Genomic DNA, 24089 nt, shown 5'->3' with positions numbered 1-24089 from the left:
ATAGACTGTACGGGCTCCTGTCAGGTATATATTATTGTAGATATAGACTGTACAGGCTCCTGTCAGGTATATATTATTGTAGATATAGACTGTATGGGCTCCTGTCAGGCATATATTATTGTAGATCTAGACTGTATGGGCTCCTGTCAGGCATATATTATTGTAGATATAGATTGTACGGGCTCCTGTCAGGTATATATTATTGTAGATACAGACTGTACGGGCTCCTGTCAGGTATATATTATTGTAGATATAGATTGTACGGGCTCCTGTCAGGTATATATTATTGTAGATACAGACTGTACGGGCTCCTGTCAGGTATATATTATTGTAGATATAGACTGTACGGGCTCCTGTCAGGTATATATTATTGTAGATACAGACTGTACGGGCTCCTGTCAGGTATATATTATTGTAGATATAGACTGTACGGGCTCCTGTCAGGTATATATTATTGTAGATATAGACTGTACGGGCTCCTGTCAGGTATATATTATTGTAGATATAGACTGTACGGACTCCTGTCAGGTATATATTATTGTAGATATAGACTGTACGGGCTCCTGTCAGGTATATATTATTGTAGATACAGACTGTACGGGCTCCTGTCAGGTATATATTATTGTAGATATAGATTGTACGGGCTCCTGTCAGGTATATATTATTGTAGATACAGACTGTACGGGCTCCTGTCAGGTATATATTATTGTAGATATAGACTGTACGGGCTCCTGTCAGGTATATATTATTGTAGATATAGACTGTACGGGCTCCTGTCAGGTATATATTATTGTAGATATAGACTGTACGGGCTCCTGTCAGGTATATATTATTGTAGATATAGACTGTACAGGCTCCTGTCAGGTATATATTATTGTAGATATAGACTGTACGGGCTCCTGTCAGGTATATATTATTGTAGATATAGACTGTACGGGCTCCTGTCAGGTATATATTATTGTAGATATAGACTGTACAGGCTCCTGTCAGGTATATATTATTGTAGATATAGACTGTATGGGCTCCTGTCAGGCATATATTATTGTAGATCTAGACTGTATGGGCTCCTGTCAGGCATATATTATTGTAGATATAGATTGTACGGGCTCCTGTCAGGTATATATTATTGTAGATACAGACTGTACGGGCTCCTGTCAGGTATATATTATTGTAGATATAGATTGTACGGGCTCCTGTCAGGTATATATTATTGTAGATACAGACTGTACGGGCTCCTGTCAGGTATATATTATTGTAGATATAGACTGTACGGGCTCCTGTCAGGTATATATTATTGTAGATATAGACTGTACGGGCTCCTGTCAGGTATATATTATTGTAGATATAGACTGTATGGGCTCCTGTCAGGCATATATTATTGTAGATCTAGACTGTATGGGCTCCTGTCAGGCATATATTATTGTAGATATAGATTGTACGGGCTCCTGTCAGGTATATATTATTGTAGATACAGACTGTACGGGCTCCTGTCAGGTATATATTATTGTAGATATAGACTGTACGGGCTCCTGTCAGGTATATATTATTGTAGATATAGACTGTATGGGCTCCTGTCAGGCATATATTATTGTAGATCTAGACTGTATGGGCTCCTGTCAGGCATATATTATTGTAGATATAGATTGTACGGGCTCCTGTCAGGTATATATTATTGTAGATACAGACTGTACGGGCTCCTGTCAGGTATATATTATTGTAGATATAGACTGTACGGGCTCCTGTCAGGTATATATTATTGTAGATATAGACTGTACGAGCTCCTGTCAGGTATATATTATTGTAGATATAGACTGTACGGGCCCCTGTCAGGTATATATTATTGTAGGTATAGACTGTACGGGCTCCTGTCAGGTATATATTATTGTAGATATAGACGGTACGGGCTCCTGTCAGGTATATATTATTGTAGATATAGATTGTACGGGCTCCTGTCAGGTATATATTATTGTAGATATAGACTGTACGGGCTCCTGTCAGATATATATTATTGTAGATATAGACTGTACGGGCTCCTGTCAGGTATATATTATTGTAGATACAGACTGTACGGCTCCTGTCAGGTATATATAATTGTAGATACAGACTGTATGGGCTCCTGTCAGGTATATATTATTGTAGATATAGACTGTATGGGCTCCTTCCTGGTTCCCTGACTGCAGTCCATACACTCTAGCCGGCTCATTACTGAAGATGCTAGAGTGTATGGGCTCCTGTCAGGTATATATTACTGTAGATATACTGTAGACTGTACGGGCTCCTGTCAGGTATATATAAGCGATGATATCAGAATGTATGGGCTCCTATCAGGTATATATATCATTGACGGTATCAGAATGTGTAGGCTCCTGTCAGGTGTATATTAGTGATAATATCAGAATGTATGGGCCTCTGTGAGGTATATATTACTGATGATATCAGAATGTGTGGGCTCCTGTCAGGTATATATTAGTGATGATATCAGAATGTATGGGCCCCTGTCAGGTATATATTAGTTATGATATCAGAATGTATGGGCTCCTGTCAGGTATACACTCACTGGCCACTTTATTAGGTACACCATGCTAGTAACGGGTTGGACCCCCTTTTGCCTTCAGAACTGCCTCAATTCTTCGTGGCATAGATTCAACAAGGTGCTGGAAGCATTCCTCAGAGATTTTGGTCCATATTGACATGATGGCATCACACAGTTGCCGCAGATTTGTCGGCTGCACATCCCAAAGATGCTCCATACAAGGCAGGATGGATCCATGCTTTCATGTTGTTTACGCCAAATTCTGACCCTACCATCCGAATGTCGCAGCAGAAATCGAGACTCATCAGACCAAGCAACGTTTTTCCAATCTTCTACTGTCCAATTTCGATGAGCTTGTACAAATTGTAGCCTCAGTTTCCTGTTCTTAGCTGAAAGGAGTGGTACCCGGTGTGGTCTTCTGCTGCTGTAGCCCATCTGCCTCAAAGTTCGACGCACTGTGCGTTCAGAGATGCTCTTAGGCCTACCTTGGTTGTAACGGGTGGCGATTTGAGTCACTGTTGCCTTTCTATCAGCTCGAACCAGTCTGCCCATTCTCCTCTGACCTCTGGCATCAACAAGGCATTTCCGCCCACAGAACTGCCGCTCACTGGATTTTTTTTCTTTTTCGGACCATTCTCTGTAAACCCTAGAGATGGTTGTGCGTGAAAATCCCAGTAGATCAGCAGTTTCTGAAATACTCAGACCAGCCCTTCTGGCACCAACAACCATGCCACGTTCAAAGGCACTCAAATCACCTTTCTTCCCCATACTGGTGCTCGGTTTGAACTGCAGGAGATTGTCTTGACCATGTCTACATGTCTAAATGCACTGAGTTGCCGCCATGTGATTGGCTGATTAGAAATTAAGTGTTAACAAGAAGTTGGACAGGTGTACCTAATAAAGTGGCCAGTGAGTGTATATATATATATATATATATATATATATATATATATATATACACACACACACACACACATACATACACACACATACATACATACATACACAGACAGTACAGACCAAATGTTTAGACACCTCATTTAAAGATTTTTCTGTATTTTTATGACTATGAAAACTGTACATTCACACTGAAGGCATCAAAACTATGTGGAATTATATACTTAATAAAAGTGTAAGGCAACTGAAAATATCTTATATTCTAGGTTTTTCAAAGTAGCCACCTTTTGCTTTGATGACTGCTTTGCACACTCTTGGCATTCTCTTGATGAGCTTCAAGAGGTAGTCACTGGGAATGGTCTTCCAACAATCTTAAAGGAGTTCCCAGAGATGCTTAGCACTTGTTGGCCCTTTTTGCCTTCACTCTGCGGTCCAGCTCACCCCAAACCATCTCGATTGGGTTCAGGTCTGGTGACTGTGGAGGCCAGGTCATCTGGCATAGCACCCCATCACTCTCCTTCTTGATCAAATAGCCCTTACACAGCCTGGAGGTGTGTTTGGGGTCATTGTCCTGTTGAAAAATAAACGATGGTCCAACTAAAAGCAAACCGGATGGTATAGCATGTCGCTGCAAGATGCTGTGGTAGCCATGCTGGTTCAGTATGCCTTCAATTTTGAATAAATCCCCAACAGTGTCACCAGCAAAGCACCCCCACACCATCACACCTCCTCCTCCATGCTTCACGGTGGAAACCAGGCATTTAGAGTCCATCCGTTCACCTTTTCTGTGTGCGACGTGTGGCAATCCGTCCCAATGTGTTGCTAATGAAAGTCTATGGAGAAAAAATGCATCATGCAGGCAACTTTGCAGGATGCGTTTTTTCTCTAAAACGACGCATTGAGACGTACAGCAAGCGACGTTAGTGTGAAAGTAGCCTTAACGGAGGAAGAAGGCTGCCGTCCGCAGCCCTGCCGAACGCTGGTGTGAAACCAGCCTACGGCTGTTATTATAGCACCTTCCATGTGTTAAGGTACCTTCACACTAAACGATATCGCTAGCGATCCGTGACTTTGCAGCGTCCTGGCTAGCGATATTTGACACGCAGCAGCGATCAGGATCCTGCTGTGATATCGCTGGTCGTTGAACAAAGTTCAGAACTTTATTTGGTCGTCAGACCGGCGTGTATCGTCGTGTTTGACACCAAAAGCAACGATACCAGCGTTGTTTTACGCAGGGCCGCGCTTAGTAACCCGATGTTTACCCTGGTTACCAGTGTAAAATGCAAAAAAACAAACAGTACATACTCACCTTCGCATCCCCCGGCGTCCGCTTCCCACACTGACTGAGCGCCGTAAAGTGAAAGTACAGCACAGCTCTGCTGTTAGGGCCGGCGCTCAGTCAGCGCTGGAAGCGGACGCCGGGGGACGCGAATGTAAGTATGTACTGTTTGTTTTTTTTACATTTTACGCTGGTAGCCAGGGTAAACATCAGGTTACTAAGCGCGGCCCTGCGCTTAGCAACCCGATGTTTACCCTGGTTAACCGGGGACCTCAGCATCGTTGGTCGCTGGAGAGCGGTCTGTGTGACAGCTCTCCAGCGATCAAACAGCGATCGGCATCGTTGTCGCTATCGCTGCAGCGTCGCTTAATGTGAAGGTACCTTAACACAGATACATCATGGGCTTGTCCTGCCCTGCGCATGAAATGAAAGGCAAAAATACAATGTGGAGACTTCATCAGAGCAATGTTTTATTTACATTCAGAACTGGTTTAAGAGGAACAAATTACCATTTCCCACAGAAATCTCAGACTTTTACTTATAGAAATACTGGATAAATATCATTTTACCATTAGATATAGAAACATTTCCAATTTTATAAAACTGCATTTTTTTGCATTGAATAACTTTATGCCTTTGCTTGTTTCATTTTATGCATTTCTAAAGTATTGTAAAACTGTAGTATGCTGTTGGTGCATGCGGGCTGGACTGTCGGTTTGGTATGTGGCTCTGTTCCCCCCAGGCCTGCCTCCGATGTCTGAGGTTTCGGTGTCCCAGACCAGAGATCATAATACCGGCCTTGAATTGTGAAGGACACGGCAGCCGACCCTGAGAAACATCCAAGGTGGGAACGCCCCATCATGTCGAAGAGAGTCTGCTAGATCCAGGCCTAGCAGACCAGTGCTGGTGGGTTCATGGATGCCAGGAGGGGGTTGGCCTAAAGGCCCCGTCTCACATAGCGATTTACCAAAGATCACGACCAGCGATACGACCTGGCCGTGATCGTTGGTAAGTCGTTGTGTGGTCGCTGGGGAGCTGTCACACAGACCGCTCTCTCCAGCGACCAACGATCAGGGGAACGACTTCGGCATTGTTGAAACTGTCTTCAATGATGCCGAAGTCCCCCTGCAGCACCGCCGTACAGTGAGAGCAGAGCGCAGCGGTGACGTCACTGCTGTGCTGTGCTCTCACTGTACGGCCGGCGCTCACAGTCAGAGCAGGAAGCAGACGGCAAGGGACCTGACGGACATCAGATGGTGAGTATGTACTGTTTGTTTTTTTACATTTACGCTGGTAACCAGGGTAAACATCGGGTTACTAAGCGCGGCCCTGCGCTTAGTAACCCGATGTTTACCCTGGTTACCAGTGAAGACATCGCTGGATCGGTGTCACACACACCGATTCAGCGATGTCAGCGGGACCTCAACGACCAAAAAATGGTCCAGGCCATTCCGACACGACCAGCGATCTCACAGCAGGGGCCTGATCGCTGGTACGTGTCACACATAGCGAGATCGCTACTGAGGTCGCTGTTGCGTCACAAAACTTGTGACTCAGCAGCGATCTCGCTAGCGATCTCGCTATGTGAGACGGGGGCTTAAAGGAAGGTCTCGTCTTTTCCTGGCGGGTCGGAGAGTTGTCCCGTCGGTTTTTTGGACAGAACATTTCCAAGACAACCAAAATTGAACAGCAGATCTCTTGGGAGGCAGACTTTAGTACTCTGTTGCAGAAGCGAAGTACTCTTAAACTGATAGGTGCAGAGTACGACGCACTAGAAAGTTGGCGTGCATGATTGTTCAGGGCACTGGCGGTGTGGACCGGCCACCAGAGAAGTCCTAGACCGAAGCCTGGATATTTTAAGAGCAGGGTCACAGGAGCCTCTGGAAAACATGGAGGCTGCATGAATAGGAAGGTTTCCCCAGGAGACGTCCATATTGCTCAGGGGCAAACTAGGACATACTTGTCCTGTCCATTTTTTTTTTTTTTTTTTTAAAGTAACCCCCTCACTGCCTGAAGATCACACATCATTCTTCACAGACCGATGATGAAGATGGGCATGGAATAACCTGGACGCAGACCTTTCGGCGGCTGGCACATAACGGATTAGTCTTTCCTCCCTACTCTATCTGGCTCTGGGGGGGCCGGAGGGTAGGGGGATTCGTGGCATGGACCGTCCTCTGGGGAACCACAAACACTCTTGATGTGTTAGGGCCTTGCCTCGTAGACCACAGATGATACGGTAGTGACAATTCTAGGTGGGAGATTAGAGTGACAATTCCACTGTCGCCCTCAAAAGCCGTATCTGAAAAAAAAAGAAAAGAAAAAGGAAAATCGTTAATAAAAAAAACCCCCAAAACCTAAGTCAGAACTGGGCTGGGTGGTCCAGACCCATGTCTGCCTCCTACTGACATTAAGCTAAAAAGGATTAGCTTCGTGCCAGTTGGTGGTGTGGCCTACTCTACAGGGAAATACCTCAAAAATTTTTTTGCATAGCATAAGCAGCATACACTCATTTTTTTTGTGTACCCCAATGAAGCATTAGCCCCCCCCACATCAACCAGATGGCCACACAGCATAAACTCGCTCCCCCAGTCAGAAACCTCCACCTCACATTAACCAGCGGGCCACACAGCATAACCTCGCTCCCCCAGTCAGAAACATCCACCTCACATTAACCAGCGGACCCCACAGGATAAATCCAAAGCCCACCAGACATTCCCTCCCCTCAAGCGTAAATCCAAATATGACGCCCCCTGCCCCAACCATAAATCCCATCAGACACCCCCTCCAATCGAACGCCACCCTAGCTTAAACTCTCATCGGACGTCCAACCCCCACAAACCCCCATCGGACGTACAACCCCCACCGGACGCGGAACCCCCCACCCAGCAGAAACCCCCAGATGCAGACCCCCCACCCCGCACAAACCCCCATCACACGTGGACCCCCCCCCACCCAGCACAAATCCCCATCGGACGTGGACCCCCCCACATTCAACGACAAGCAGGTCGCCTCCCCACATTCAACGACAAGCAGGTCGCCTCCCCACATTCAACGACAAGCAGGTCGCCTCCCCACATTCAACGACAAGCAGGTCGCCTCCCCACATTCAACGACAAGCAGGTCGCCTCCCCACAAGCAGGTCGCCCTCAAATCTGACCACAGGGGTCCCCCAAATAGCCTGCAGCAGGTCACCCCTCACATGCAGGTCGCCTCCCCACATCCCACCACAAGCAGGTCACCCCCACATCCCACCACAGGGGTCCCCCAATAGCTTGCAGCAGGTCTCCCCCCACATCCACCACAAGGGTCCCCCCCAATAGACAGCAGGTCACGCCCTCCCAAAACTCGACCACAAGCATGTCGCCCTCAAACCCCACCACCAGGGTCTCCCCAATAGCCAGCAGCAGGTCGCCCCCACTAAAAGGGGTCCACCCCGTAAGCAGCACGTCACCTCCAAACCCCATCACAGGGATCCCCCACAATAGCCAGCAGCAGCAGAGCCCCCCAAAATCCTACCACAGGGGTCCCCCACAATAGCCGGCAGCAGCAGAGCCCCCCAAAACCCCACCACAGGGGTCCCCCACAATAGCCAGCAGCAGCGGAGCCCCCCAAAACCACACCGCAGCGGTCCCCCACAATAGCCAGCAGCAGCGGAGCCCCCCAAAATCCCACCGCAGGGGTCCCCCACAATAGCCAGCAGCAGCGGAGCCCCCCAAAACCCCACCACAGGGGTCCCCCACAATAGCCAGCAGCAGCGGAGCCCCCAAAACCCCACCACCGGGGTCCCCCACAATAGCCAGCAGCAGCGGAGCCCCCCAAAACTACACCGCAGCGGTCCCCCACAATAGCGAGCAGCAGCGGAGCCCCCCAAAATCCCACCGCAGGGATCCCCCACAATAGCCAGCAGCAGCAGAGACCCCCAAAATCCTACTGCAGGGGTCCCCCACAATAGCGAGCAGCAGCGGAGCCCACCAAAACCCCACCGCAGGGATCCCCCACAATAGCCAACAGCAGCAGAGCCCCCCAAAATCCTACCACAGGGGTCCCCCACAATAGCCAGCAGCAGCGGAGCCCCCCCAAATCCCACCGCAGGGGTCCCCCACAATAGCCAGCAGCAGCGGAGCCCCCCCCAAATCCCACCGCTGGGATCCCCCACAATAGCCAGCAGCAGCAGAGCCCCCCCCAAATCCCACCGCTGGGATCCCCCACAATAGCCAGCAGCAGCAGAGCCCCCCAAAATCCTACCACAGGGGTCCCCCACAATAGCCAGCAGCAGCGGAGCCCCCCAAAACCCCACCACCGGGGTCCCCCACAATAGCCAGCAGCAGCGGAGCCCCCCAAAACTACACCGCAGCGGTCCCCCACGATAGCCAGCAGCAGCGGAGCCCCCCAAAATCCCACCGCAGGGGTCCCCCACAATAGCCAGCAGCAGCGGAGCCCCCCAAAATCCCACCACAGGGGTCCCCCACAATAGCCAGCAGCAGCGGAGCCCACCAAAATCCCACCGCAGGGATCCCCCACAGTAGCCAGCAGCAGCGGAGCCCCCCAAAATCTCACCACAGGGGTCCCCCACAATAGCCAGCAGCAGCGGAGCCCCAAAATCCCACCGCAGGGGTCCCCCACAATAGCCAGCAGCAGCAGAGACCCCCAAAATAGCCAGCAGCAGCGGAGGCCCCCCACAATAGCCAGCAGCAGCGGAGCCCCCCAAAATCCCACCACGGGTCACTCCCCACACAGACAAGTAGGTCGACCACCACAGGGCCTCCCCCCAATAGCGAATAGCGATCGGCAAGTAGCATTTTTCACCCTGAAACCACAAACCTCCATGGCGTCCACAAGCTGTCATGCTGCTTTCCTTTGCCGCCTTGGAGAACACGCCCCCCTCCCGATAGGACACGCCCCCGGAAATGACGTCACACCTGGAAGGAGCCCATACACTCTAGCATTTACCAGATCGTCAGTGTCGGTGAGACCGATCTGAGGGGAGTCATGGAAAGTAGGGCGGAGAAGTCAGGCACCGCCGGAGCCCCAGTGCTGAGGGGAGCTGCACACGCACCGGAGGAGCCCACAGAAGCCGTGCTGCAGGGGGGAGGGGAGGCAGTGAGGACGGTACAGGAGGGGCACGACAGAGGGGAAGCAGTGACATCTGTGCAGGCGGGGGAGAAGAAAGGAGGGCGAGGAAAGGAGCAGCCAGGGCTGAAGAGGAGAAGGGAGGCGCCGGCTCCGAAGACTCCGCAGGGGAGGCCGAAGTCTGGGCGAGTCTGGAAGGAGAACAAGAAGAGGTGAGCAGATGGCAGGGTGCATGGCCTGCACTATGGGGGCTGGGACCAGCTATTGCTCTCCTGTTCCCCTGAGTATTCGGGGGAGGGGGATTATGTATTTTCGGCTTTCCCCATACCGTGCTAGAGCTGTGGGCGCTCTAATAATAGAGCAGAAGCAGCGCCCCCCAGAGGATCCTGTGAGCACCACCTTGTACAGTCCAGAACTATCCGACCTGTACGAGGCTGAAGTTGGTTTCTTATTCGTCAGTTTCTTATTCGGCAATTTTTTCTTTTCTGTTTTTTATAGGTTTAACAACAAAAAATAATCATCACAATAATAAAACACAATGCAGTGAGGAGCCCTGATGTGAATACGCTTAAAAACGGCTACAAAAACAATAAAACTGGCACAAAAATGGGCATCAAAGTGGGCACCAAAGAGCGCTGAAGAAAGGGTTAAATGCCTTTGGGCCACTGATCTCACACTGCTGACATATAGAACAAGGCGCCCCACATCCAAACCAGTTATTTCCAGCCTGGCCCAAATGGGTTCTGGGCACCAGAACTGGCATCAAAGTGGGCAAACAGCCCATTTTCACAGATTTGAATAAGTAACTGATGTTTTTAAGGGGTTAAATGCCTTTGGGCCACTAATACGACACTTAAAATACACAGACAGTGATGCCCTGCATCAAACCCAGGTCCCTTCACCCTGGCCCAAATGGGTTCTGGGCACCAGAACTGGCATCAAAGTGGGCAAACATCCCATTTTCACAGATTTGAATAAGTAACTGATATTTTTAAGGGGTTAAATGCCTTTGGGCCACTGATACAACACTTAAAATACACAAAGTGATGCCCTGCATCAAACCAAGGTCCCTACAGCCTGGCCCAAATGCGTTCTGGGCACCAGAATTGGCATCAAACTGGGCAAACAGCCCATTCTCGCAGATTTGAATAAGTAACTGATGTTTTTAAGGGGTTAAATGCCTTTGGGCCACTGATCTGACACTTAAGATACACAGAAAGTGATGCCCTGCATCAAACCCAGGTCCCTTCAGCATGGCCCAAATGGGTTTTGGGCACCAGAATTGGCATCAAAGTCGGCAAACAGCCCATTTTCACAGATTTGAATAAGCAACTGATGTTTTCAAGGGGTTAAATGCTTTTGGGCCACTGATACGACACTTAAAATACACAGAAAGTGATGCCCTGCATCAAACTCAGGTCCCTTCAGCCTGGCCCAAATGGGTTCTGGGCACCAGAACTGGCATCAAAGTGGGCAAACAGCCCATTTTCACAGATTTGAATAAGTAACTGATGTTTTTAAGGGGTTAAATGCCTTTGGGCCACTGATACAACACTTAAAATACACCCAAAGTGATGCCGTGCATCAAACCCAGGTCCCTTCAGCCTGGCCCAAATGTTTTCTGGGCATCAGAACTGGCATCAATTTAGGCAAACAGCCCATTTTCGCAGATTTGAATAAGTAACTGATGTTTTAAAGGGGTTAAATGCCTTTGGGCCACTGATCTGACACTTAAAATACACAGAAAGTGATGCCCTGCATCAAATCCAGGTCCCAGCAGCCTGGCCCAAATGGGTTCTGGGCACCAGAACTGGCATCAAAATGGGCAAACAGCCCATTTTCACAGATTTGAATAAGTAACTGATGTTTTTAAAGGGTTAAATGCCTTTGGGCCACTGATACCACAGTGCATACATATAAAACAGGGAGCCCCACATCAAAAACAGGTCTCTTCAGCCTGGCCCAAATGGGTTCTGGGCATCAGAACTGGCATCAAAGTGGGTAAACAGCCCATTTTCACGGATTTGAATAAGTAACTGATGTTTTTAAGGGGTTAAATGCCTTTGGGCCACTGATACAACACTTAAAATACACAGAAAGTGATGCCCTGCATCAAACCAAGGTCCCTACAGCCTGGCCCAAATGCGTTCTGGGCACCAGAATTGGCATCAAACTGGGCAAACAGCCCATTTTCACAGATTTGAATAAGTAACTGATGTTTTTAAGGGGTTAAATGCCTTTGCGCCACTGATCTGACACTTAAAATACACAGACAGTGATGCCCTGCATCAAAACCAGGTCCCTCCAACCTGGCAAAAATGGGTTCTGGGCATCAGAACTGGCATCAAAGTGGGCAAACAGCCCATTTTCACAGATTTGAATAAGTAAGTGATTTTTTAAGAGGTTAAATGACTTTGGGCCACTGATATGACACCATTATTACATGCATTTTGATGCCCTGCATGAAATTCATGTCACTTTAGCTTTTCCCAAATGGGTTCTGGCCGTGAGAATTGGCATCAAAGTTGGCATTGATTTTAATAATTTGAATAAGTAACTGAATTTTAAGGGGTTAAATGACCTTGGCCACTGATCTCACACCACTATTACATACACAGGCTGGAGACATACTAGCGATTTAAAAATCGGTTCTATTTATTGCAGGAAAGTCTGACGAGTGCAATGCAAGTGTCATGTGAGTGTCAGGCGTTTTTTGTGCAAGTACAATCTGACTTTTCACACCTAGCATCCGATCTACATCCGACTGCAGTGCGATTTTAACATGAGATTTTACATACAGAAATGTTATTAATCATTTACACATAGTTTTAAAACGTAATATTCTTCAAAATGTGTGTGTGTGTGTGTATACACACACACACACACACACTCACTCACTCACTCACTCACTCACTCACTCACTCACTCACTCACTCACTCACTCACTCACTCACTCACTCACTCACACACTCACACACACTTATTCTATGTGTATATCTCTATTCTATCGTAATCTAACCTGTCACTCTGATTAAAATGTACGTGGCTGATCATTTGCCGGCTTTTAATCTATCTAGAATATATATATATATATTTCTAGATAGATGGATTAAAAGCCGGCAAATGATCAGCCACGTACATTTTAATCAGAGTGACAGGTTAGATTACGATAGAATAGAGATATACACATAGAATAAATGTGTGGTGTGTGTATGTATGTATGTATGTGTATATATATATGTATGTATGTATGTGTGTATATATATATATATATATATATATATATATATACATACATACATACATACATACATACATACATACATACATACATACATACACATGATGGTGGCCCGATTCTATCGCATCGGGTATTCTAGAGCAGAGGTCCCCAACCGCCGGTCCGCGGACCAGGACCGGGCCGTTGGGGTTTTTCAGCCGGTCCGCGGCGCCCCTGTTCAGCGGTCACGTGGGACCGCTCATTAGAGAAATGAATAGGCTGCTCCACCTCCCATGGGGGCGGAGCCGCATAATTCATTCCTCTAATGACGGTGCCGGTGACCGCTGACAGAGGAAGAGGCTGCGGCACCGAAGACCAGCTGTCCGGGGGAAGGAGCGGGACGCCGGGAGCAGGTAAGTATTACATATTCACCTGTCCGCGTTCCACACGCCGGGCGCTGTCTCCATCTTCCCGGCGTCTCTCCTCACTGACTGTGCAGGTCAGAGGGCGCGATGACGCATATAGTGTGCGCGCCGCCCTCTGCCTGATCAGTCAGTGCAGAGAGACGCCGGGAAGATGGCGCCGAGGAGCTGCAAGCAAGACAGGTGAGTATGTGTTTTATTATTTTTATTGCAGCAGCAGCACAGCTATGGGGCAATAATGGACGGTGCAGAGCACTATATGGCACAGCTATGGGGCAATAATGGTGCAGAGCACTATATGGCACAGCTATGGGGCAATAATGGTGCAGAGCACTGTATGGCACAGCTATGGGGCAATAATGGACGGTGCAGAGCACTATATGGCACAGCTATGGGGCAATAATGGTGCAGAGCACTGTATGGCACAGCTATGGGGCAATAATGGTGCAGAGCACTGTATGGCACAGCTATGGGGCAATAATGGTGCAGAGCACTGTATGGCACAGCTATGGGGCAATAATGGTGCAGAGCACTATATGGCACAGCTATGGGGCAATAATGGTGCAGAGCACTGTATGGCACAGCTATGGGGCAATAATGGTGCAGAGCACTGTATGGCACAGCTATGGGGCAATAATGGTGCAGAGCACTGTATGGCACAGCTATGGGGCAATAATGGTGCAGAGCACTGTATGGCACAGCTATGGGGCAATAATGGTGCAGAGCACTGTATGGCACAGCTATGGGGCAATTATGAACGGTGCAGAGCACTGTATGGCACAGCTATGGGGCAATTATGAACGGTGCAGAGCACTGTATGGCACAGCTATGGGGCAATAATGGTGCAGAGCACTATATGGCACAGCTATGGGGCAATAATGGTGCAGAGCACCAGGGAAACAAGCATGGTGCTCCCACTCATTCTGAACCTATGGTAAGTTGAATCACATTCTCATTATAAATGTCATAATTATATGATAAGTATGCACTAAGCTCCATCCCTCCATAACCCCACCCCCATATGACCAAAGCCCCGCCCCTGCCCCACCCCCACCGGGCCATGGAAAACTGGTCTTGCTTAAAGCCGGTCCCTGGTGCAAAAAAGGTTGGGGACCTCTGTTCTAGAGTATGCATGTCCACGTAGTATATTGCCCAGTCACTTAGTATATTGCCCAGCTACATAGTATACTGCACAGCGACGTAGGATATTGCACAGAGCCACATAGTATATTGCACAGCTTTGTAGTATATTGCCCAGCCTTGTAGTATATTGCCCAGCCACGTAGGATATTGCCCAGTGACGTAGTATATTACCGAGGCACGTATAGGGCCAAAAAATAAAAAATAAACATACTCACCTAACGATCCGAGGGCCCCTTGTAGTGTATCATACTCACCATTCTTGTCGCTGCTCCTCTGCGTCCTGCCTCTTCTCTTCTTGGGATCCTGTGCAGATGGTAGTGGTCGGCTTCAGGAAAATGGCCGCGGGATGCCGCGCGTGCGCAGATCGAGATCGCGGCGGCCATTTTCCTGAAGCCGAGTTCCATTGCAAGTGCCAGGGCTGGTGGGAGCAGGACCTATGAAGACGTCGCGGTCACCAGCCCGCACACCAGCCCTGGGACGGGACCGCACCGCAAGCTGACGCTTGTAATGGAGCGGTCCGGGGAGCGTGGCGAGGAGCGAGAAAGGCGGCGGAGGGTGAGTATAGCAGGTTTTTTTTTTTTATTTATTATTTTTAACATTACATTTTGTACTATTGATGCCGCATAGGCAGCATCAATAGTACAAAGTTGGGGACACACAGGGTTAATAGCAGCGGTAACGGAGTGCGTTACCCGCGGCATAACGCGGTCCGTTACCGCCGGCATTAACCCTGTGTGAGCGGTGTATGCGGGCGCCGGCAGTGAGTGCGGGGAGTAAGCGGCCATTTTTTTCTGGACTGTGCGCGTCGCTGATTGGTCGCGGCAGCCATGACAGGCAGCTGCCGAGACCAATCAGCGAACGAATAACGGTGACAGACAGAAGGACAGACGGAAGTACCCTTAGACAATTAGATATATATATCTAACAAAATCCAAAATATATTAAATACCTTCAACAAATATTTGTAGAACAAAATTCCCTCTTAAATGCAAGGGAAATAAAGGCATAAACAAGAAATAAAATTTGAAATGCTTTATTAAATATTACACAATAAGGGTATGTGCACACGTCCGGATGTCTTGCAGAAATTTCCTGAAGAAAACCGGAAATTTTCTGCAAGAAATCCGCATTTTTTTTTTGCGTTTTTTTTCCGTTTTTTTCGCGTTTTTTTAGCATTCTGCAAGCGTAATTAGCTTGCAGAATGCTAAAGTTTTCCAAGCGATCTGTAGCATCGCTTGGAAAGCTGACTGACAGGTAGGTCACACTTGTCAAACATAGTGTTTGACAAGTGTGACCAACTTTTTACTATAGATGCAGCTTATGCAGCATCTATAGTAAAAGATAGAATGTTTAAAAAAAATAAAAAAAATGCTTATACTCACCCAGACATCTCCTCAGCGGCGTCCGTTCCTCTTCCTATAGCTGGTGTGTGCGCGCAGGACCTTCCATGACGTCGCGGTCATGTGAGCGGTCACGTGACCGGTCACAACCAATCACAAGACAGTGACGTCATCACAGGTCCTTCACCGCACACCAGCTATAGGAACCGAAGCGGCAGCATGCAGCGGTGAGAGGCGGGAACACTCCGGGGGACATCGAAGGTGAACATATCACTATTTTTTATTTTAATTCTTTTATTTTTGACCAATTTTATGGTGCCCAGTGCGTGGAGGAGAGTCTCCTCTCCTCCACCCTGGGTACCAACCGCACATAATCTGCTTACTTCCCGCATGGTGTGCACAGCCCCGTGCGGGAAGTAAGCAGATCAATGGACTCCTAGGTGTGCGGAATCCGCGCAATTCCGCATTTTTAATGAACATGTTGCTTTTTTTTCCGCGATGCGATTTTTTCGCGGAAAAAATCGCAACATTTGCACAAAAAATGCAGAATACACTGTAAATAATAGGAGGCATATGTTAGCGTTTTTTTCACGGTTTTATATCGGAAAAAACGCGGAAAAAACGCAAAAAATCCTGACGTGTGCAAATACCCTAAGGCTATGTGCACACGTTCAGGATTTCTTGCAGAAAATTCTGGAGAATTCCGGACATTTTCTGCAAGAAATCCGCAAGAAAACTGCGTGCGTTTTTGCCGCGGTTTTGACGCGTTTTTGCCGCGTTTTTTTCCGGACACTTCCCAATGCATTTTAAGTGGGAAATCCGCAAAAAAAAACGCAAAATTAATGAACATGCTGCGTTTTTTACCGCGGAAAAAAACGCATCATGTGTACAAAAAGTGCAGAATTCATTAAAAATGATAGGATGCATAATATAAGCAGATTATTTGCGGTTTTATAGCGTTTTTATAGGGAAAAAACGCGAAAAAACCGCGAATGATCTGCAACGTGTGAACACAGCCTAAAACCCATGAAAACAAACAAGGAAAATCTCAATAAAAACAAGCAGACACAAGGCAAAACACCGATATGCAATTTACCATTGTGAGTATCAATAGTATATGCTGTAAGTACTAATGAATGTCAACCAGCAGGTTTACTGCAGATAAATAGTATAGGCTAGTGAACTGGATAATGAAGGTCAAACCTCACAACAAAAACATGCTAAAAAGAGTGTGCATGTAGCAATGATACAAACATGCTTAACCCCTTCCCGACATCTGACGGTATAGTACGTCACATGTCGGGACCCCCGCTTTGATGTGCGCTCCGGCGGTGAGCGCACATCAAAGCCGGGACATGTCAGCTGTTTTGAACAGCTGACATGTGCCCGCAATAGGCGTGAGCAGAATCGCGATCTGCGCGCGCCTATTAACTAGTTAAATGCCGCTGTCAAACGCAGACAGCGGCATTTAACTACCGCATCCGGCCGTGCGGCCGGATATGAGCGCATCGCCGACCCCCGTCACATGATCGGGGGTCGGCGATGCTCCTCCATTGTAACCATAGAGGTCCTTGAGACCTCTATGGTTACTGATTGCCGGTGGCTGTGAGCGCCCCCCTGTGGTCGGCGCTCACAGCACACCTGCAAATCTGCTGTGTAGCAGCGATCTTATGATCACTGCTGCATAGCAGAGCCGATCGGGCTGTGCCTGCTTCTAGCCTCCCATGGAGGCTATAGAAGCATGGCAAAAGTAAAAAAAAAAAAAGTTTTTAAAAATGTGAAAAAAATAAAAAAAATATAAAAGTTTAAATCACCCCCCTTTCGCCCCAATCAAAATAAATCAATAAAAAAAAACCCCAACCTACACATATTTGGTATCGCCGCGTTCAGAATCGCCCGATCTATCAATAAAAAAAAAGCATTAACCTGATCGCTAAATGGCGTAATGAGAAAAAAATTCGAAACGCCAGATTTACGTTTTTTTGGTCGCCACGACATTGCATTAAAATGCAATAACGGGCGATCAAAAGAACGTATCTGCACCAAAATGCTATCATTAAAAACGCCAGCTCGGCACGCAAAAAATAAGCCCTCACCTGACCCCAGATCACGAAAAATGGAGACGCTACGAGTATCGGAAAATGGCGCAATTTTGTTTTGTTTTGTTTTTTGCAAAGTTTAAAATTTTTTTTCACCACTTAGGTGAAAAATAACCTAGTCATGTTAGGTGCCTATGAACTCGTAGTGACCTGGAGAATCATAATGGCAGGTCAGTTTTAGCATTTAGTGAACCTAGCAAAATAGGCAAGCAAAAAACAAGTGTGGGATTGCACTTTTTTTGCAATTTCACTGCACTTGGAATTTTTTTCCCGTTTTCTAGTACACGACATGCTAAATCCAATGATGTCGTTCAAAAGTACAACTTGTCCTGCAAAAAATAAGCCCTCACATGGCCAAATTGACGGAAAAATAAAAAAGTTATGGCTCTGGGAAGGAGGGGAGCGAAAAACGAAAACGGAAAAACGGAAAAAGCTCCGGGGGTGAAGGGGTTAAAGCAAATATTCCTGCGTGGGCTGTTGTGATTAAAATGCTAAATATAAAAGGTAAGTAACTAAATGCAAAGGTGCTAATAGCCCATAGTTGAAAAGCAAACTAGTAGGCAAAAAGTACTATACCTATAAGTATATATAAGCATTCAGTATATGACAGCTACCTTCATGTGTCTGTAAATGTACAAACACTAAAACAAAGCCTATACCAAAGGTAAATGCACAAATGAAACAAATGAACTTACATGAGAATAGTCAGGGATGTGGTATGCCTGTGCTGCAACCCCGACAGCACCGTTTCGCCAATCGGGCTTCTTCCATAAGGGGGCAAGTGTGCTATGTGTGAGAAAGTGCTCCTTATAAATGGCAAAAAGTTAGCCCAAAGATTAAGAACAGCTGATAGTGTATAGCTGCGTACCGGATATTGTACGGCGCATGCGCCGGCTTTCAGCCGCTCGTACAAACCTAGTGGCTTCCAGACCCCCGCTGCCTGGCACGCAAATGTGGAACGCTCGCGTCACCTGATGGGCGGGGCTGTAAGTCACCGAGCGGCTAAATCCAGGGCATGCGCACTAATCCAAGCCTGCAGTTTGTAATAGTAAATATCGCTGATAGAGTGGAGCGCAGTTACTAAGGGGCGTGGTGAAGGCTCGTAACACCTAATGGGCGGGACAGAAAAAAGCACCAAGCAGCCGATAACTTAGCCTGCATCCCACTACAGACAAATAGTCTATAAAAAGTTTTTACGAGCGGCTGAAAGCCGGCGCATGCGCCGTACAATATCCGGTATGCAGCTATACACTATCAGCTGTTCTTAATCTTTGGGCTAACTTTTTGCCATTTATAAGGAGCACTCACACATAGCACACTTGCCCCCTTATGGAAGAAGCCTGATTGGCGAAACGGTGCTGTTGGGGTTGCAGCACAGGCATACCACATCCCTGACTATTCTCATGTAAGTTCATTTGTTTCATTTGTGCATTTTCCTTTGGTATAGGCTTTGTTTTAGTGTTTGTACATTTACAGACACATGAAGGTAGCTGTCATATACTGAATGCTTATATATACTTATAGGTATAGTACTTTTTGCCTACTAGTTTGCTTTTCAACTATGGGCTATTAGCACCTTTGCATTTAGTTACTTACCTTTTATATTTAGCATTTTAATCACAACAGCCCACGCAGGAATATTTGCTTTAAGCAGGTTTGTATCATTGCTACATGCACACTCTTTTTAGCATGTTTTTGTTGTGAGGTTTGACCTTCATTATCCAGTTCACTAGCCTATACTATTTATCTGCTGTAAACCTGCTGGTTGACATTCATTAGTACTTACAGCATATACTATTGATACTCACAAATGGTAAATTGCATATCGGTGTTTTGCCTTGTGTCTGCTTGTTTTTATTGAGATTTTCCTTGTTTGTTTTCATGGGTTTTAGGGTATGTGCACACGTCAGGATTTTTTGCGTTTTTTTCGCGCTTTTTCCGCTATAAAACCGCGATAAAAACGTGAAAAAAAACGCTAACATATGCCTCCTATTATTTACAGTGTATTCCGCATTTTTTGTGCAAATGTTGCGATTTTTTCCGCGAAAAAAATCGCATCGCGGAAAAAAAAGCAACATGTTCATTAAAAATGCAGAATTGCGGGGATTCTGCACACCTAGGAGTCCATTGATCTGCTTACTTCCCGCACGGGGCTGTGCACACCATGCGGGAAGTAAGCAGATTATGTGCGGTTGGTACCCAGGGTGGAGGAGAGGAGACTCTCCTCCACGGACTGGGCACCATAAAATTGGTCAAAAATAAAAGAATTAAAATAAAAAATAGTGATATGCTCACCTTCGATGTCCCCCGGAGTGTTCCCGCCTCTCACCGCTGCATGCTGCCGCTTCGGTTCCTATAGCTGGTGTGCGGTGAAGGACCTGTGATGACGTCACTGTCTTGTGATTGGTCGTGAGCGGTCATGTGACTGCTCACGTGACTGCTCACGTGACTGCTCACGTGACTGCTCACGTGACTGCTCACGTGACTGCTCACGTGACTGCTCACGTGACTGCTCACGTGACCGCTCACGTGACCGCGACGTCATGGAAGGTCCTGCGCGCACACACCAGCTATAGGAAGAGGAACGGACGCCGCTGAGGAGATCGTCTGGGTGAGTATAAGCATTTTTTTTTATTATTTTTAAACATTCTATCTTTTACTATAGATGCTGCATAAGCAGCATCTATAGTAAAAAGTTGGTCACACTTATCAAACACTATGTTTGACAAGTGTGACCTACCTGTCAGTCAGTTTTCCAAGCGATGCTACAGATCGCTTGGAAAACTTTAGCATTCTGCAAGCTAATTACGCTTGCAGAATGCAAAAAATCCGCGAAGAAAACAGAAAAAAAATGCGGATTTCTTGCAGAAAATTTCCGGTTTTCTTCAGGAAATTTCTGCAAGACATCCGGACGTGTGCACATACCCTTATTGTGTAATATTTAATAAAGCATTTCAAATTTTATTTCTTGTTTATGCCTTTATTTCCCTTGCATTTAAGAGGGAATTTTGTTCTACAAATATTTGTTGAAGGTATTTAATATATTTTGGATTTTGTTAGATATATATATCTAATTGTCTAAGGGTACTTCCGTCTGTCCTTCTGTCTGTCACCGTTACTCGTTCGCTGATTGGTCTCGGCAGCTGCCTGTCATGGCTGCCGCGACCAATCAGCGACGCGCACAGTCCAGAAAAAAATGGCCGCTTACTCCCCGCACTCACTGCCGGCGCCCGCATACACCGCTCACACAGGGTTAATGCCAGCGGTAACGGACCGCGTTATGCCGCGGGTAACGCACTCCGTTACCGCTGCTATTAACCCTGTGTGTCCCCAACTTTGTACTATTGACGCTGCCTATGCAGCATCAATAGTACAAAATGTAATGTTAAAAATAATAAATAAAAAAAAAAACCTGCTATACTCACCCTCCGCCGCCTTTCTCGCTCCTCGCCACGCTCCCCGGACCGCTCCACTCTGATTAAAATGTACGTGGCTGATCATTTGCCGGCTTTTAATCTATCTATCTATCTAGAATATATATATATATATATATATATATATATACATATACTCATACTCACCGGCCACTTTATTAGGTACACCTGTCCAACTTCTTGTTAACACTTAATTTCTAATCAGCCAATCACATGGCGGCAACTCAGTGCATTTAGGCATGTAGACATGGTCAAGACAATCTCCTGCAGTTCAAACCGAGCATCAGTGTGGGGAAGAAAGGTGATTTGAGTGCCTTTGAACGTGGCATGGTTGTTGGTGCCAGAAGGGCTGGTCTGAGTATTTCAGAAACTGCTGATCTACTGGGATTTTCACGCACAACCATCTCTAGGGTTTACAGAGAATGGTCCGAAAAAGAAAAAAAATCCAGTGAGCGGCAGTTCTGTGGGCGGAAATGCCTTGTTGATGCCAGAGGTCAGAGGAGAATGGGCAGACTGGTTCGAGCTGATAGAAAGGCAACAGTGACTCAAATCGCCACCCGTTACAACCAAGGTAGGCCTAAGAGCATCTCTGAACGCACAGTGCATCGAACTTTGAGGCAGATGGGCTACAGCAGCAGAAGACCACACCGGGTACCACTCCTTTCAGCTAAGAACAGGAAACTGAGGCTACAATTTGTACAAGCTCATCGAAATTGGACAGTAGAAGATTGGAAAAACGTTGCTTGGTCTGATGAGTCTCGATTTCTGCTGCGACATTCGGATGGTAGGGTCAGAATTTGGCGTAAACAACATGAAAGCATGGATCCATCCTGCCTTGTATGGAGCATCTTTGGGATGTGCAGCCGACAAATCTGCGGCAACTGTGTGATGCCATCATGTCAATATGGACCAAAATCTCTGAGGAATGCTTCCAGCACCTTGTTGAATCTATGCCACGAAGAATTGAGGCAGTTCTGAAGGCAAAAGGGGGTCCAACCCGTTACTAGCATGGTGTACCTAATAAAGTGGCCGGTGAGTGTGTGTATATATATATATATATATATATATATATATATATATATATATATATATATATATATATATATATATATATACACACACATATACATACTCACTCACTGGCCACTTTATTAGGTACACCATGCTAGTAACGGGTTGGACCCCTTTTGCCTTCAGAACTGCCTCAATTCTTCGTGGCATAGATTCAACAAGGTGCTGGAAGCATTCCTCAGAGATTTTGGTCCATATTGACATGATGGCATCACACAGTTGCCGCAGACTTGTCGGCTGCACATCCCTGATGCGAATCTCCCGTTCCACCACATCCCAAAGATTTCATGTTGTTTACGCCAAATTCTGACCCTACCATCCGAATGTCGCAGCAGAAATCGAGACTCATCAGACCAAGCAACGTTTTTCCAATCTTCTACTGTCCAATTTTGATGAGCTTGTACAAATTGTAGCCTCAGTTTCCTGTTCTTAGCTGAAAGGAGTGGTACCCGGTGTGGTCTTCTGCTGCTGTAGCCCATCTGCCTCAAAGTTCGACGCACTGTGCGTTCAGAGATGCTCTTAGGCCTACCTTGGTTGTAACGGGTGGCGATTTGAGTCACTGTTGCCTTTCTATCAGCTCGAACCAGTCTGCCCATTCTCCTCTGACCTCTGGAATCAACAAGGCATTTCCGCCCACAGAACTGCCGCTCACTGGATTTTTTTTCTTTTTCGGACCATTCTCTGTAAACCCTAGAGATGGTTGTGCGTGAAAATCCCAGTAGATCAGCAGTTTCTGAAATACTCAGACCAGCCCTTCTGGCACCAACAACCATGCCACGTTCAAAGGCACTCAAATCACCTTTCTTCCCCATACTGATGCTCGGTTTGAACTGCAGGAGATTGTCTTGACCATGTCTACATGCCTAAATGCACTGAGTTGCCGCCATGTGATTGGCTGATTAGAAATTAAGTGTTAACAAGAAGTTGGACAGGTGTACCTAATAAAGTGGCCAGTGAGTGTATATACATTTTGACGAATATTACGTTTTAAAACTATGTGTAAATGATTAATAACATTTCTGTATGTAAAATCTCATGTTAAAATCGCACTGCAGTCAGATGTAGATCGGATGCTAGGTGTGAAAAGTCAGATTGTACTCGCACAAAAAACGCCTGACACTCACATGACACTTGCATTGCACTCGTCAGACTTTCCTGCAATAAATAGAACCGATTTTTAAATCGCTAGTGTGTCTCCAGCCTGTGTATGTAATAGTGGTGTGAGATCAGTGGCCAAGGTCATTTAACCCCTTAAAATTCAGTTATTCAAATTATTAAAATCAATGCCAACTTTGATGCCAATTCTCACGGCCAGAACCCATTTGGGAAAAGCTAAAGTGACATGAATTTCATGCAGGGCATCAAAATGCATGTCATAATGGTGTCAGATCAGTGGCCCAAAGGCATTTAACCCCTTAAAAACATCAGTTACTTATTCAAATATGTGAAAATGGGCTGTTTGCCCACTTTGATGCCCAGAACCCATTTGGGCCAGGCTGGAGAGACCTGGGTTTGATGCAGGGCATCACTTTGTGTGTATTTTAAGTGTCAGATCAGTGCCCCAAAGGCATTTAACCC

At 46.7% G+C, this 24089-nt stretch overlaps 1 protein-coding gene and 1 long non-coding RNA gene across 3 annotated transcripts in view; one reads left to right on the top strand and one right to left on the bottom strand.

The window, feature by feature from the left end:
• LOC143782025 (coiled-coil domain-containing protein 86-like) overlaps positions 1-24089 on the top strand; it is a 56794-nt gene that overhangs the window by 1344 nt on the left and 31361 nt on the right. Inside the window, exon 2 of one of the 2 annotated variants that reach the window (XM_077269090.1) lies at positions 9674-9994. In XM_077269090.1, the coding sequence (XP_077125205.1) occupies positions 9702-9994 (293 nt within the window). In that variant the 5' untranslated portion in view covers positions 9674-9701. Of the gene's footprint in view, positions 1-9669; positions 9995-24089 lie in introns of those variants that run through there. The other variant, XM_077269089.1, reaches the window with a different exon arrangement.
• Positions 5167-9670, bottom strand: LOC143782026 (uncharacterized). Its single transcript, XR_013216862.1, has 2 exons — positions 9534-9670; positions 5167-7011 (listed from the first exon to the last, which is right to left on the bottom strand). It is a non-coding gene; the product is annotated as an uncharacterized LOC143782026 (long non-coding RNA).

Source organism: Ranitomeya variabilis, chromosome 6 (assembly GCF_051348905.1).
Source record: "Ranitomeya variabilis isolate aRanVar5 chromosome 6, aRanVar5.hap1, whole genome shotgun sequence".
Classification (NCBI taxonomy): domain Eukaryota; kingdom Metazoa; phylum Chordata; class Amphibia; order Anura; family Dendrobatidae; genus Ranitomeya; species Ranitomeya variabilis.
Note: the sequence above shows the minus strand (reverse complement) of the source record. Positions and strands in the feature narration are given on the sequence as shown.